This window comes from Myotis yumanensis, unplaced genomic scaffold, assembly GCF_028538775.1.
Source record: "Myotis yumanensis isolate MYYU_CA2020_CCGP unplaced genomic scaffold, mMyoYum1.0.hap1 SCAF_4, whole genome shotgun sequence".
NCBI classification, from domain to species: domain Eukaryota; kingdom Metazoa; phylum Chordata; class Mammalia; order Chiroptera; family Vespertilionidae; genus Myotis; species Myotis yumanensis.
In genome coordinates this window covers 63,595,153-63,612,844 of record NW_027223755.1, presented here as the reverse complement: position 1 = coordinate 63,612,844, position 17,692 = coordinate 63,595,153, and the positions used below count along the sequence as shown (strand labels likewise).

Below are 17,692 nucleotides of genomic sequence, written 5' to 3'. Positions count from 1 at the left end.
TAATCTGTCAATGCTGGTAGAAAAACAGAACATCATTGAAAAACGAACATCACAACTTAGCAGGTACATGTTTTCAACCACATAGAAGTAATCACCCTCTAATCTTCATGGAGTGATAGAAAATGGAAAACCCTGGAAATGGCACTAGGGTATCAGGTAATTTTCCTCTTCATGAATTACAATTTACATAAGAACTACATATTGTAAGAAATACTACATCGCGGGACAAAGAAACTAAGGCTATTGTGTTTTAGCTTCATTTAATAATGAAGGCTCAACTTCAAAGACAGTATCATGAGTAAATTTTTTCTCATTACCTTAACATTATACCGAGGTTGAGAATTCATATAATCAAAAAGCATCTGATAATTCTTGAACTGATGATCCCATTCCGTGCGTTCAACATAGCGGAAATCATCTCCTAGTGGGGCCAGGAGCACTGTAGTGCGGAAAAGTTTTGACTTCTTTCGGTACTGATCCAGAAGCATCTCAGCCCTATAGAAGTAAAAAGGGAAAATAATAATAGTATTAAGGAATAAACTATGGGCCAACTCATTAAAAAGTATTATATCAAAAGAAATGGTCTATTTTACCTATCTCCTAGGTTAGTATAATTTAGGGGGCAGATTTGTTTAAACTACCACACCAATTTTCATTATCCACTTAAAATATTCATATCTTCTTATCAGATGTAAAAACTCCTCATAGAAATAAAGTCATATAATTACATTGGCATATAATTACTGGGGCATCAATGCCCTGCAAAGGCCAGCCATAGAGATGGGATCCCAGATAGCTGTGTTTTAAAATAATGTAGTCCAAAGGGGACATATGTAATACTTTCAACAATAAAGATTTAAAAAATAAATAAAATCACATAACAAATTATCAGGAAAAATAAAATAAAATTATGTAGTCTAGGAAGACAATAAGGATTTCTCATCTATAAGAACTTTGATAGTAATATCTCTTTCTCTAATTTAACCTAAAATTGCCAGATTAAACATTAAAAAGTGTATTTTGAATGAAACCAATTATCGAGCCATATTTCCTTTCTAATGGAAAAAATCAATTCAGTTAACACCTGCCATCAATAACCTGAGTATTATTTTCCATGCTGTCTTCAATACTGAACAACAGATAAAGCTTAAGACTTGAGTGAGCTGTTTTGGTTTCTACCTCCCTGGGCTCTAGCCCATGACTCAACAAGTCAGTTAACCACAATTCACTATGTTTTATATTTCATATTCTAGTATTCTGCAGAAAACCCTTTGGAAAATGCTGAACTGGGTACCATTTGAGGAAGTCTGAGAATACAAATTAAGACACGGGCTTATGAAAAGGAAATTAAACAAGCAGATGAACCAGAGTAGTTCTCCACGTTTATAATACCAAAGCTCAAGAAATTAATGCTAAATTACAAATATGCTTTTTTACCCAGTATTTCAATTTTCACTTCAAGAATTATCCAGAAGTAAATTCCAATTCACAATATAAAAACTTACGAAATAAACTCAAATAACATCAATGATAGAAAGAAGCATTTTATAGAAATTATGAAAAACCATTTAACTAAATTGAGAATCTCAAATGATTTCTTTACCTTGATACTCAGAAATTGCTTTACAAGTATTAAATTATTAACCAAATTTTAATAACTTGATAAAATATAACCATAATGTTCATAGATAAAACAATGCTTAGTTTTCTGAGATTAGCATTACTTGAGTACTTATTTTTTACAACTAATTTACTAATATTCCAAGTTTACCAAAAACAATTTTAGATTACTCACAATTAAAAAATACATCCAAAATAATCACATTGAAAGAAATAAGAGACTAAAACAAATATATAACTCACAAATATATGATATACTATGATTGACCATTCAACCAGATCCTTCAGTCACAGCATAAAAAAGGATATGTGATTTTTAATGTATTCCAAGGTTTACGACCGTAGGTGTACATGTGTAAAACACATAAAAGGAAAGGAATCAGGAACACTAATGATGTGTCTTTTCCATTCAGCAACTATCCTAACTTTCAAGCTTCTGCTCAGAAAGTGTCAACGATAGGAAAGCCCAGGAACCAGCCTATACCACCTGGCAGAGTGGATACTCACTAAATATATGGTAAACTAATGACAAATGAAGTGACCAACATCACATTTGAAGATGTGCAGCTGCAATTTGCTCCTCACTTTTTCTACCAGGTATGAATGTCAACTAAACTAGAATCAAGAGAAAAAAAATCCTGAAACATTCCATCTGACATGTAAATCATCATCACATGTAAAATACATGGTACTAAACCAAAAATTGAACTTGATGAAGAATGGCATTTCTTTATTTTCAAAGTAAAGGAACCTGCTCAACTGAATGTATCAAATGTGTCACCTGTATATTATAATTAAACTTCATTTTATTTAGGGTATTAGAAAGTCAAGTACCACTAAGCTGGGTTGTCTGTGTTTGATTTCCATCACAAAAGTCAAAAGGAAGGTAATATTTGAATGTGAAATAACTAACAGGTTTAAGATTTCAAGATTTATAAGAAGTTTTAAATCTACATAAATATTATATGGATTCATTCATCTGTATGAACCCAGGTACCTGGAAACTACTTTCAGAATCACTGGAACTGAATGAGCACAAGGTGAGTTCCTGAAGGGTTAGAGAACAGAATAAAAGGATTACACAAAATGCCTCTCAGGTATTCTCAGCACAACCCAAAAAAAGAAAAAGAAGGGGCTCATAATAGCTATGGGTGCACTTGGACTCTACAGCTGCTATACCCTTCAAGTAATTCCCCATCCCTGACCACCTGAGCTGAGAGGACTATTGTAAATACCTGATTCAACGACACAGAGCTGTTTTTCAAGTAGACAGGCAAGCCACCCCTGGCCCCACCTCCTCTCCCTACATAATATACTGAACTATTTTCTCATGCCTAATCAGCCTAACCCCTGAAAGTAGGCTGTTCAATGGTTCTCACTGCTGTAGGAACCAAGAAAATGAATCAAGGTTAATCTTTAATCTTGGATAGTTTCTCAAAACAACTATGAAAGTCAGATTTTGATGGAAAGGATCCATGGCTTGAAGGAGGCTGTCATGCTAAATACTTTTATATTTGCCAGAGAGAGAGGTTCACACTGCAGTAATTTCTTTATGACCACAAGGACTTGCTCAAGGCAAAGAGACACAATCTCACCTTCCTCCTCACACGCATTTAAAATGTAATTTTTAAACATACATTTTCCAGAGCACAGTACAAAGATCTTACTTTATTTAAAAGGCTGTATTATTTTTTTTAGCAGAGTTCAGTGGTTTATATTATAACACAACATTTCATTTTAATTTATTATATGCCACTAATTTTTAGTGGAGAAATTAAATTTTAAAAGCATCAAAATAAGACCTATAGAGAACTTATTTATTAACCCTGTAATTAGCAAAATTTTCTTTAAAATATGTTCAATCCTTTGATATTTATTTAAATATCTTTAAGTATAAATATTTCTAATTAAGTTTTCTATAATTCAAAAACATCACAAAGGTGCAGAGATGTATCTGCATCAGGGCTGGGCAGCATTCACTAGTATTGAAATTGTTATTAAGGGAACAAATAATTATACTTTTATTTGTTCCATTTCAATAAATGTGTTTTTGCAGTGGGTTGCTTTTCTTACCAATTTATACAATAGGGACCAGAAGTTTTATTATCAACAAAAGTACTAGTACATGAAATCAATCAAATACAGTAGAAGGCTATTATAAGGAGGGCAAAGGAGATGGTAATAACAGTTCATTATAGGTTATCTATTGTATACTGATCTACTATTGTTCACTTTCCATTAAGTTGTAACACAGAACAGGCATCGTCAAGGCTCTGGCATTTTTGAGTTGCTTTAATTTGGTTTGAATGAATACCATGAATGAGGACAATGTTGGCTACTGAAGCCCATTTATTCAACCCTTCAGCAACAAGCAACTAATGCTTGCTTGTTCAAGATGTTGTTTTATGAAATGCATTATTTTCATACCTGTTTTGGACATTTCCAAGATTTATTGTTTCTGGGGGGACTCCCCAGGGACAACCAAATCTGCCTCCAGGAAGCCGTTTAAAATCAAACTGGCAGCATATTTTAGGATCAGGTCCGCAAGTGTGAGGGATGTCATAGCTGTAGAAGGGCATCATGTGGCAAAAAATATCTGTGATAGATCCCAGATCTAAAATAAAGAGTCAACAGACAAACCTGCATTTATAAACTTTGTTTTCCCAAAACTGTTAAAAATGCCAGTACTTTATACTTATATAATGCAAGCTGTGTCCTAAATCAATTCCTTCAACTACTTGTACATATACCCCAGCAGTACTGAATGACCACCAGCCTAAAGGAAGAGACTCATACCTCAGTCTCTATTTACCTCTTATATCTACACTTAGCAGATACAGAAGAGCCCCACCATGAACTAGCATTTGCTGACCTGGATGATACAAACGAAGCAGAAGCAAAATTTATAACTAGCTCATCCAACATTATGGCCATGTCCACCATCCCTGGCTGCCAGCTCCTGACACATCTCTTCCCACCTCAGGTAACAGAGAGACCATTAGCTGCAGAGGCTGGATGTGGAGATAGGAAGTAAAAGGGGGAACAGAAAGAACAAAGAAAGGGGGGGTAGTTATGACAATACTGGGCAAATTCCTATCCACTTCTCCAGTAAGAAGTGCAACCAGGAGAATTAGTGAAGTCCTTCCAAAGCTCACCAATAAAGAGCCAATGAGACTTTTCACCCAGGAGGGAAAGGACCAGTAATTTTCAAAAACAAAACAAACAAACAAAAAAGATATGGAAAACAAACACTCAAACACTGATTCCTGATGCAGAATTGTTTATAATTAAAATGTTAATGCCAGCAAGGTGTTGATGTAATTGCCCTTGAGTTCAGAAGCCCACCCAGTGAGATTGAGGAGTTAAAAGTGGTTATATTTGCATGATCCTGATGGGTAGCTAGTTCTCCCCCTTTAGTTAGGTATGGATTTCTGTTTTCAGAAATGGGTATATGTTGCTTTCATAATATAGACAAAAGTAAGCAACATTTACATTTTAAAAAGGAAAATCACTGCTCATTAAGAACCAGAACACACAAAGAAGCTCAATTTAATTCCAAAATATAATTTTAAAGCAGCACATTCAACTCTACCAGATAAGTCCTAAAATATTTCAGTTTTACCTCACACTCCATTTAGCTTAAATAATTGCTAATTCTTTTCCAAATTTCAAAGCTGTCATAATCTGTATTAATTCTGTGTTGTCAGTCCTTTCACTGAATCACATCTTGTGACACCATGGATGTTGGTCACTAATTCTTGCTATCTGCACAGGGGTTGTCCCAGGTCTCAGAACTGATGGAACTTCCCTTCTTCTCCTAGGATCAAGGATATATTCACCCCACTCTTTCTTCTCACACCATACTATTTAGCAGCCCATTTACACATTTTCTTTTATCTGCTGCATTTGGTGTTGTTTTTATCAAATGAGACCATAATTTCCTTATAGGAAAGGATATTTTTTAAACTTCCTCTAAGCAAGTTTAACTACATAATAGTGCTCACTAATTTCCTATTGACTAATATTTACGGGCAATTGGCATGTATGCAATAGTTTAAGTAGGGCTCCTTCAATTACTAATTCTTTTTTAGAAAAATGAATATACTCCTTTGCATTTGATCAAACTCCCTACAAGTTCTTGTTTTCTCTACAGATTTAATTTTCCAAAATAAAAAAGTATATAGTTAAGTATTTCCTTATTGAAACACAGCAGTACATACAAGAAAGTTACTATCTAGATTTACAAATGATTTTTCTGAAACAGTTAAGAGGGGGTCTAGATTACACAGGGAAGCAAGTATGCTGTAATGCAGTAATTTCTGAACATTGCTTTAGCAACTAAATACTTTTTCAGATGAAATCTGACTAAGAACTCTGTAGTGGGAAGGCAGTATATGCTGAGGGTTAGGACTTTAGGCTTCAGAACTGATTCAAATCTTATCATCTCTGTACCTACTACCTGTATGACTTTTGGAAAATGGCTTCACATCTCTAAGCCACCATTTCTTCACTATACAAAAGGGATAATAATAGACCCTAATTTAAAGAATTATTTTGAAGATCTAATGAAAAAGTTAATATAATGCACATGACACAATGCATGACCCCCAATAAAGACTAAATAAATATAAAATAAACTTAAAAATAAGATGTTCTAAATTTTAAATGGGGGTGGGAAAGACAAAGGCCTACAAAGAGACCTAAATCTTGTCTCCTTTCACCCAACAAAGAGCTGCAAAAGTATGTCCCTAGAACGTGTGAGTGCCCATAAAACACAGTAAGAAAACAAGCAATATAGGTAATACGAGAGCTGATCTAGGAGGACAGGATTAAGGTTTTAAAAGGCAGTTCTCACTAGATGCAGAGACAGGAGAGAGAGAAAGAAATACTAGCTGAATATGAGATAAGTGACTCGGTATTAGCTGTAATGCATGTTCAATTGTGATAAAAATAGGTGCTTTTCAAAATAGAAGTGAAAACATGATTTGCAATTCAAATTCCTTCTATTTATTTATTTTCTTTATGCATAAAAAAGAACCTACAATGTTCTATAGATAAATATCTCCAACATTGCTTTAAAGAATTTCCACACAAGTACTCTGTAGAAATAAGAATGTGTATTTCAGGCAACCTGATTTTCAAGACTGGCACTCTGAATAAAATCTATTATGGCAGGAGTTCATAACCCTTGTGAAATAACATCTAGGTCAAGTGAGCTCTTCAACTTTCATCAAACCCTACATACCCCAATTCTGTCTCCAAAAAAACTCCAGTGTTTTATGCAACGCAAAATGCTTCTTAACTGCATAATGAACTCTCTGGATAAGCATGCGAGAAAATCCAGCACGTTTTAGAAGATAAGCCATTGTTGGTGAATGTCCAAAAGGATCAATAGCCCAACCAGACCGAGGTTTCACTCCTGTTGAAAAAGAAAATAAGCATTATTTTGTTTTAAGTTAAATGAAATAAAAAGAGATCACAACACATTAAGACCCAGAGTTCCATGGTCTCCTAGATGCTAAGACAAAGGAACTGCCCAGCATTACCCATTAGGAACATTTCCAACAGCTCTCTGAAGGGAGGATTCTGCCACAGCCATGCCCTTGCAGGCTGGGGAAGCAAACTGGAAGTTAATCAGTTGGAGAAGAAATAAGCACTTTGTTGTCTTATAGGTAGAGAACTATTGCCATTCAATGCAGCTACAGAAACAAACAGAATTAAGTCCTCTCTCTAGGATCTCACATTCCTGTCTTTGTGAAGTTGGATAACCCAGCAATCTGCTGTTATATAATAAAGACTAGAGGCCCGGTGCACAAAAATTTGTGCACTCGGGGGAGAGAGGGGGTCCCTCAGCCCATCCTGTGCCCTCTCGCAGTCTGGGACCCCTCAGGAAATAATGACCTGCTGGCTTAGGCCTGCTCCCAGGTGGCAGAGGGCAGGCCCAATCCCTAGGTGCAGCCCCTGGTCGGGCTCAGAGCAGGGCCCATTGGGGAGTTGGGGCGCTACCCCCTGTCATGCACAGAGCAGGGCTAATCGGGAGGTTGCACTGCCACCCCTAGTCACGCTCAGGGTACAGCCGATTGGGGGGTTGGGGCACCGCCCCCTGTCACACTCAAGGCAGGGTAGATAGGGAAGTTGCGGCGCCACCCCCTGTCACGCACAGAGCAGGGCCCATAAGGGGTTGGGGAGTTCCCCCCTGTCACGCACAGAGCAGGGCCCATCAGGGGGTTGAGGAGCTCCCCCGTCACTCACAGAGTAGGGCCGATAGGGGAGTTGGGGCACCGCCCCCTGTCACACACAGAGCAGGGCGGATCAGGGGGTTGGGGCGCCGCCCTCTATCACCCACAGAGCAGGGCCGATCAGGGGGTTGGGGCACCGCCACTGTCACACTCTTGGCAGGGCCGATGGGGATGTTATGGCTCTACCCCGTCACACACAGAGCAGGGTCCGTGGCGGCGGGGGGCGGGGGGGGGGGGATTTGGGGCGCCGCACCCTGTCACACACAGAGCCGCAGGGCGATCAGGGGGTTGGGGAGCTCCCCCCTATCAGGCACAGAGCAGGGCTGATCAGGGGGTTGGGGTGCCTTCCCCTGTCAGGAACAGAGCAGGGCGGATAGGGAGGTTGTGGCCCCGCCCCCTGTCACACACAGAGCCGCAGGTGCCTGGCCAGTCTGGGAGAGGGGCTGAGGACCGTTTTCAGGCTGGCGGGTGACTGAAGCTCCCAACCGCTCCTTTTTTTCTTTTTTCTTTTTTTATTCTGGGCCAGCTTTAGCTCTGAGGCCTGGGCTGCTGAAAGCAGGTTTCTGGCCTTTGTTTACCTTCTGTATTTGATACAATGTTGCGGTCCGGGTGGCTGAAGCCCGGCTGACTAAAGCACGTTTCTGGGGTTTTGTTTAGCTTCTATATTTGCAACATAGTTGCTTAGAGTTGCAGCTGAGAGGCCGGCAAGTCAGGTGGGGAACGTTGGAGTCCTCTGTCACTGGAGCAAGCAAGCCTCCCTGTTCGCTTCAGTGCAGGGCTGCCGGCCGCCATCTTGACTGGCAGTTAATTTGCATATCGCCCTGATTAGCCAATGGGAAGGGTAGCGGATGTACGGCTAATTACCATGTTTCTCTTTTATTAGATAGGATAAGTAAGCTAACTCATTTCAACTTGTACTCCCAAATCCCAACATTAAATATTTAGGCTTTCTTTTATACCTTACAACTGCTCCAAATCATCTTATTATACAGTGGCAGGACTGACCAAAACAACTTAAGATTTAATATTTTATTAAATGTTAAGGGCTTTTTTGCATTAAATTTTTTTAATTAGTTTACTAGTACATTCAAGATTTTTCTGTGTATTAATTTTAGATGTACAGCATAATGATTACACAATAATGTACTTTACAGAGTGATACTCCGATATTTCAAAAACCCACCTGGCCCCATACATAGTTATTATGATATTATTGACTATATTTCCCATGCTGTAATTTACAACTCAAACTATTCTGTAACTACCAATTTGTACTTTTTAATCCTTTCACCTTTTTCATTCAGTCTCCCAACCTCCTTCCCTCTATCAATAGTCAGTCTGTTCTCTCTGTTTTTGATGCTGGTGCTTTAGATGTCACTGTTATTTTTCACATATGACTGCCACCAATATTAAGAGCCATTGACTAAAGATTTCAACTTCAGAGGATAAAAAGTAAAATAAATAAATAAATATTCCAATTAGAATTGGAATAAATTATTGAAATAAATTATCTGCAGGTATTATACATATCTGATCATTTATTTATTCAGGATTCTTAAAGGCAGCTTCTACATACAATCTATAAATCAATGTAACTAATATTACTGTGTGTGTTTTTTCATCCGAACACCTGTTTAGCACCTTCCATATATTTAAGACTAAGAGAGGCCCTAGGATTACAAAAATGAATTAATCTTAGTTCTGACTCTAGTTGCAGACACTATCATGTAAATAGGTGTAACACAGAATAACAGAAAAGACAGCAGTGGAAAGACCTCTATAGAACAACTAGAGGCCCGATGCACGAAATTCATGCCCTGGGGGGTGTCCCTCAGCCCAGCCTGTGCCCTCTCACAGTCTGCGACACCTAGGGGGATGTCCACCTGCCAGCTTAGGCCAGATCCCCCCCCCCCCCCCCAGGGAACCTGTAGTCAGACATCCTTCTCGCAGTCTGAGGCTCTCACAGTCCAGGACCCCTTGCTCCTTACCTCCCTGCCTGCAGCGGAGGCAGGAGAGGCTTTCACCACCGCTGCTGTGCTTGCCAGCCATGAGCCTGGCTTCTGGCTGAGCAGTGCTGCGTTGAGTGTCTTCCCCAATGGTCAGTGCACATCTTAGCGACCAGTCATGCTGTTGTTCGGATAATTTGCATATTAGGGTTTTATTATATAGGATACTGGAAATGAACACCAAGATGGGAACCCAGCAAATGAGACTGAAAAGGAAAAGTCAGAACTCTCAGAGGACCAAGAGTATGTGTCAGAACTTAAAAAACTGACCCCATAAGATTTGTGTATTTCACATATGTAATTTACTTCCAAAAACTGTAAAGAAATTTTGAACTCTACTTAGCAATTTATTGGTGTGTGGCGGTATTGGTTCAACAATTCTGAAATTACTTTTCATGTATTCAAAGAGTAAACAAATTAGGATGAGGAGGCCAAAATTTTTACTGTTAAGAAAGAGGAATATAAGCCGAGACCGGTTTGGCTCAGTGGATAGAGCGTCGGCCTGCGGACTGAAAGGTCCCAGGTTCAATTCCGGTCAAGGGCATGTACCTGGGTTGCGGGGACACCCCCAGTGGGAGATGTGTAGGAGGCAGCTGATCGGTGTTTCTCTCTCATCGATGTTTCTAACTATCTATCTCTCTCCCTTCCTCTCTGTAAAAAATCAATAAAATATATTTTAAAAAAAGAAAGAAAGAAAGAAAGAGGAATATAAACATGTATATGGGAGACTGGAATGCACCCTATGATATTGAATTAAAATAGGAACTATCAGTACTAACTTAGGGTTTTAAATACAAATGTATGTGCACACACTTGCTTGCTCTGTACACTACATGGGCCTAGAAGAAGTTAACACCTCAGTGCCAATGAGCACACTATAGCTTCTAGGTATGGGTCTCTAAATACCATGCTCTATTAAAACTTAAAGAAATGGCTTATTCCAGGGCTGAGGCTGGGAAGTACAAGGTAAGCCTGGAAAATATTGTTTTTTTCTTTTTTTAAATCTTTATTGTTCATATTATTACAGATGTCTCTCTTTTCCCCCCATAGCTCCCCTCCACCCAGTTCCCACCCAACCCCAGGCCCTTGCCACCCCACTGTCTGCGTCCATAGGTACTGCATACATGCATATAAGATCTTTGTCCAATCTCTTCTCGCACCCCCCACATCCCCTTCCCCCGAGAATTGTCAGTCTGCTCCATTTCCATGCCCCTGATTCTATTCCATTCACCAGTTTATTCTGTTGACCAATTTTTTTTATTCATTTGATTTTTAGATTCACTTGTTGATATGTATTTGTTGTCACTTTATTGTTCATAATTTTTCATCTTTACCCTTTACTTCTTCTTCCTCTTCTTAAAGAATATCCTTCAGGCATTTCATTTAATACTAGTTTGGTGGTGGTGAACTCCTTTAGCTTTTATTTGTCTGTGAAGATCTTTATCTGACCTTCAATTCTAAATGATAGCTTTGCTGGGTAATCTTGGTTGAAGGTTCTTACTATTCATCACTTTGAATGTTTCTTGCCACTCCCTTCTGGCCTGCATAGTTTCTGTTGAGAAATCAGCTGACAGTCGTATGGGTACTCCCTTGTAGGAAACTTGTTTTTTCTTGCTGCTTTTAAGATTCTCTCTTTGTCTCTTGCCCTTGGCATTTTAATGATGATGTGTCTTGGTGTGGTCCTCTTTGGATTCCTCTTGTTTGGGGTTCTCTGTGCTTCCTGGACTTGTAAGTCTATTCCTTTCACCAGGTCGGGGAAGTTTGCTGTCATTATTTCTTCAAATAGGTTTTCAATATCTTGATTTTTCTCTTCTTCTGGAACCCCCATAATTTGAATGTTGGTAGGCTTGAAGTTGTCCCAGAGGCTCCTTACACTATCTTCAGATTTTTGGATTTTTTTTTTTTTTTTTTTTTTTTGCTCTTCCAGTTGGGTGTTTTTTGCTTCCTCATATTTCAAATCTTTGACTTGATTCATGGGATCCTCTAGTCTACTATTGAATCTCTGTATATTATTCTTTATTTCAGTCAGTGTATGCTTAATTTCTCACTGGTCCCTTTTCCATTTTTTTTGGCATTCTAAGATCCTTGAAGGTCTCACTAAGTTCCTTGGAAGTTTCTAGAAGATTTTTGAGTAACCTTATAACTGTGGTTTTGAACTCTATATCCAGTAGTTTGTTTTCTTCCATTTCTTTCATTTGTGACACGTTTCCTTGTCTCTGCATTTTGGCTGCTTCTCTGTGTTTGTATCTATGTATTGGGTAGCTGCTCAGTCTCCTTGAGTTGATAGTGTGGCCTTCTGTAGTAGGTGTCCTATAGGGCGAGTGGCTCAGCCTCCCCAATCACCTGAAGTGGACAGTTTTGGTGCACCCCTTTGTGGGCTGTGTGCACAGTCTTGCTGTAGTTGAGCCTTGATTGCTATTGGTATCACTGGGAGGAATTGACCTCCAAGCCAATTGGCTATGAGGACCAGCTGCATCTACAATGGAAGAGCTGCTGTGCAGGAGACACCCTTATGGGGCAGGACTTGCTTCAGTTGCGCTTTGGTGCTCACTGAGTCTGCCCCTTGAGTGTGTCACTTAGGGATGTGAAGAGTTGTAATCTGGTATGGTCTCACACTGACCATTGGGCACACTGGCTCTTGGATCTCCAAGTAGGTGCAAAGTTAGCCACTGCCTGGGGCCATCCAGCAGGAGCTACAGAGAGATCTGCAGATTCCTCCTTTTTGTATCGGGTTTGGAAGTGCCCAGATGAGGCCCAGCTGAGAAACAAGGCAGACTGGTGCTGGTGCTGGCCTTGGGCCTTTTATTGATAGCTTTGGGGCTCCCTGACCCAGCTACAGCTTGTTTGACAGGTTTTAGGCTGAGAAAGGACAGGCCATTCATATGCAAAAGCCTCTGCGCACAGCTTGGGTGGGATTGTAAATTGAGTGGGGCGGGGTCTCAGGGAATCGCCAGAGTGGAGCAAACAGCAATGGCTGCCAGTCAGCCTTGCACCAGGTAGGTCCCAGCACAGGAACAATGACCATTGTGAGCACCTCCCTCTGGAAGAAAGCTGCCCCGTGTTCCTGCCGTGATGCCAGATTGTCCAGTTTCTCCCTATATGTGTCTGGGTCCCCCAGAACTTGCCCAGCACTAAAGCTCAGAGCAAGCGGGAGCTTGTATCTCCCTCCTGATTAAAAAAGAGGCACACCTGGGTGCCAGACAAGCCCGTTCCGCACCTCCACACCTCCTACTAGTCTCAGTGTGCTTTCATCATTACCTCTCTAGTTGTAGTACTTCCACTCAGCCAGCTTTCCCGTGGTTCTGGATGATAGCTGTTCTGTATTTTAGTTGTAATTTTGATGTGGTGGTAAGAGGCAGCAAGTACAGGCGTTTACCTATGGCGCCATTTTGGTTCTCCTCTTGGAACATATCTTTGTGCCACAAATTAAAGAACTGGTCAAAGAATCCTGGGGACATATTAAAATAACTCAGGAGACAGCCTGATTAGGCTGGGAGCAAAATAAGAAAAGTCTAAAGGAGTCTCCAAAGGGACAGGATAGACCCTTGGATGAAATTCACCAGCTTCTATTCCTTGTGATCCAAGTCTAAGCTGGGCATGGCAGATACTTGGCAGACACAAGGTCACAGTAAATCTTCATGACCTTGGGTTAGAAAGTATTTTCTTAAATATAACATCAAAAACGTAAGTGATTAAAGCAAAAATTCATAGAATGGATTTCATCTTAATTGAAACTTTTGTTCATCAAAGGACCCCTTCAAGAAACTGAAATGACAACCCACAGAATGAAAAAAATAACTTGCAAATCATTATCCAACAAGAAACTTGTATAACGAATATATAAAGAACTCTTCCAAGTCAACAAGAAAAAGACCAAAAAATTTTTTTTCTTTATTGTTTAAAGTATTACATATGTCTCCTTTTCCCCCCACTGACCTCTCTCCAGCTGATCTCACCCTCCAGCACATGCCCTGACACCCCTACGGTCTGTGTCCATGAGTTATGCTTATATGCATGCATATGAGTCCTTTGATTGATTTCTTACCCCCTCCCTCACCTGCCTTCCCTCTGAGGTTGGACGGTCTGTTCAATGCTTCTCTGCCTCTGGATCTATTTTTATTCATCAATTTATGTTTATTATATTCCACAAATGAGTGAGATCATGTGATATTTATCTTTCTCTGACTGGCTTATTTAGCTTAGCATATGTTCTACAGGTCCATCCATGCTGTTGCAAATGATGAGAGCTCCTTCTTTTTTCACAGCAGTGTAGTATTCCATTGTGTAGATGTATCACATTTTTTTAATCCACTCATCTGGTGATGGGCACTTAGGCTGTTTCCAAATCTTAGCTATTGTAAACTGTGCTGCTATGAACATATGTCCTTTCTGATTAGTGTTTCTGGTTTCTTGGGATATATTCCTAGAAGTGAAATTACTGGGTCAAATTTTTTTGAGGAAACTCCATACTGTTTTCCATAGTGGCTGCACCAGTCTGCATTCCCACCAGCAGTGCACGAGTGTTCCTTTTTCTCCACATCCTAACCAGCACTTGTCATTTGTCAATTTGTTGATGATAGCCATTCTTACAGGTGTGAGATGATACCTCATTGTCATTTTGATTTGCATCTCTCTGATGATTGACTTTGAGCATGTTTTCATGTCTCCTGGCCTTCTATATGTCCTCTTTTGAAGTGCCAATTTAGGTCCTTTGCCAATTTTTTGATTGGATTGTTTATCTTCCTTTTGTTAAGTTGTATGAGTCCCTATAAATGTTGGAGATTAAACCCTTATCGGTGATAACATTGGCAAATATGTTCTCCCATGTAGTGGGCTCTCTTGTTTTGTTGGTTTCTTTTGCCATGCAGAAGCTTTATATTTTGATGTAGTCCCATTTGTTTATTTTCTCCTTAGTTTCTATTGTCCTAGGAGCTGTACCTGAAAGGATATTGCTATGACAAATGTCTGATAATTTGCTGCCTATGAATTCTTCTAAGATTTTTATAGTTTCCCGTCTTATGTTTAAGTCCTTTATCCATTTTAAATTTATTTTTGTGTATTTTGTAAGTTGGTGGTCTAGTTTCCATTTTTTTTTTTGCATGTATCTGTCCAATATTCCCAACACCATTAATGGAAGAGACTGTCTTGACTCCATTGTATGCTCTTGCCTCCTTTGTCAAATTATGAATTGAGCATAATGGCTTGGGTCGATTTCTGGGTTCTCTATTCTGTTTCATTGGTCTATATGTCTGTTCTTGTGCCAGTACCAGGCAGTTTTGAGAACAGTGGCTTTGTAAAATAGCTTGATATCTGGGATTGGGATCCCTCCAACTTTGTTCTTCTTTCTCAGGACTGCTGTGGCTACTCAGGGTCTTTTTTCATTCCATATGAATTTTTGGAGAGTTTGTTCTAGGTCTGTGAAATATGCCATTGGTATTTTAATAGGAATTACATTGAATCTGTAGATTGCTTTGGGTAGTATGGACATTTTAATGATGCTGATTCTACCAATCCATGAACATGGTATATTCTTCCATTTGTTTATGTCTTCCTCTATCTCTTTTTTCAATGTCCTGTAGTTTTTCAAGTACAGGCTTTTTACCTCCTTAGTTAAGTTTACTCCTAGGTATCTTAATTTTTTGTTGCAGTAGTAAATGGAACTGTTTCTTTTAGTTTCTCTTTCTGTGAGTTCATTATTGGTGTATAAAAATGCCATATATTCTGGGTGTTAATTTTGTATCCTGATATATTGCTGAATTCATTTATTAAGTCTAGTAGTTTTTTGATAGAATTTTTAGGGTTTTCTATGTATAATATTATGTCATCTGAAAATAATGACAGTTTTACTTCTTCTTTTCCAATTTGGATGCCTTTTATTTACTTCTTGTCCAATTTGGATGTCTTCTTGTCTGATTGCTATGGCTAGTACCTCCAGTACTATGTCGAATAGGAGTGGTGAAAATGGGCATCCCTGTTTTGTTCCTGTTCTTGGGGGAAATGGTTTTAGTTTTTGCCCATTGAGTATGATGTTGGCTGTAGGTCTGTCATATAAGGCTTTTATTATGTTGAGGTATGATCCCCCTATTTCCACTTAGCTGAGAGTTTTTATCAAGAAAGGGTGTTGGATGTTGTCAAAAGTGTTTTCTGCATCAATTGATATGATTATGTGATTTTTGCCTCTCAATTTGTTTATGTGATGTATAACATTTATTGATTTGTGGATATTGTATCTATCTTGCATCCCTGGAATAAATCCCACTTTGTCAAGGTGTATGACCTTTCTAATGTAATGCTGGATCCGATTTGTTAGAATTTTATTGAGGATTTTAGCATCTATGTTCATCAGGGATATTGGCCTGTAATTCTTTGTTTTTGTAGCATCTATCTGGTTTTGGGATTAGGGTAATGCTGGCTTCATAGGAAGAGCTTGGAAGTGTGCCTTCCTCTTGAAATATACAAAGTGATGCAAAGCAAGAATACTATACCCAGCAAGGCTTTCATTCAAAATTGAAGGTGAAATCAGGAGCTTCACAGACAAAGAAAGGCTAAGGGAGTTTATTACCACCAAGTCATCAATGCAAGAAATGCTAAAGGGACTGCTGTAAAAAGAAGAAATAGAAAGGGAAGAAGGAGCCCAGCATAAAGAATAAAAATGGCAACAAACAAGTACCTATCAATAGTAACCTTATATGTAAAAGGATTAAATGCTCCAATCAAAAGACACAGGGTAGCTCAGCGGATAAGAAAACATGACCCATATATTTGCTATCTACAAGAGACCCACCTCGGAACAAAGGACTCACACAGACTGATAGTGAAAGGATGGAAAAAGTTTTTCAGGCAAATGGAAATGAAAAAAAAGCTGGGGTAGCCAAACTTATATCTGACAAAATAGACCTCAAATTGAAGGCCATAACAAAGATAAGGAGGGCCACTTGATAATATTAAAGGGAGCAATTCAACAAGAGGGTATAACTCTGGTAAACATATATGCACTCAGGGTAAATTGGTAAACTAGACCACCAAATACATAAAAAACCTTCTGGAAGATATCAAGGGAGAGATTGACAGTAATACAATCATAGTAGAGGACTTTAATACCCCATTGACATCACTGGATAAATCCTCTAAACAAAAAATCAGCAAAGAAACAGCAATCCTAAATGACTCACTAGATCAGATGGAACTAATTGACATGTTCAGAACATTTCACCCCAAAGCTACAGAATATACATTCTTCTCAAGTGTACACAGGACATTTTCAAAGACAGACCACATATTGGGACACAGGCAAATTCTCTTCAAATTCAAGAAGACAGAAATATCAAGCATCTTCTCAGATCACAATGACATAAAATTAGAAATCAACTACAATAAAAACAATGAAAAAAATCAAACACTTGGAGGCTAAATAGCATGCTATTAAACAATGATTGGGTTACCAAAGAGATCAAAGAAGAAATAAATAGCATCCTGGAAACAAATGACAATGAAAACACAACAATCCAAAATTTATGGGACATAATGAAAGCAGTCCTGAGAGGGAAGTTCATAGCTCTACAGCCCTCCCTCAAAAAACAAGAAAAAATGGTAATAAATGATCTAAACCTAAAACTCAAAGAATTAGAAAGAGAGCAACAAGAAAAGCCCAGAGTAAACAGAAGAAAGGAAATAATAAAGATCAGATTGAAAATAAATGACATACAAAAACATTTAATGAAACCAAGATCAATGAAACCAAGAGCTGGTTCTTTGAAAGGATAAACAAGATTGATGAACCTCTAGCCAGGCTTGCCAAGAAACAAAGAGAGAGGACCCAAGTAAACA

General features: G+C 38.8%; 1 protein-coding gene across 1 annotated transcript in view; it reads right to left on the bottom strand.

The window, feature by feature from the left end:
- MAN2A1 (mannosidase alpha class 2A member 1) overlaps positions 1–17,692 on the bottom strand; it is a 161,775-nt gene that overhangs the window by 87,436 nt on the left and 56,647 nt on the right. Inside the window, exons 6-8 of the mRNA XM_070412430.1 lie at positions 6,866–7,039; positions 4,048–4,234; positions 318–495 (exon numbers count right to left, since the gene is read on the bottom strand). Coding sequence (XP_070268531.1) covers positions 318–495; positions 4,048–4,234; positions 6,866–7,039 — 539 coding nt within the window. The remainder of the gene's footprint in view (positions 1–317; positions 496–4,047; positions 4,235–6,865; positions 7,040–17,692) is intronic.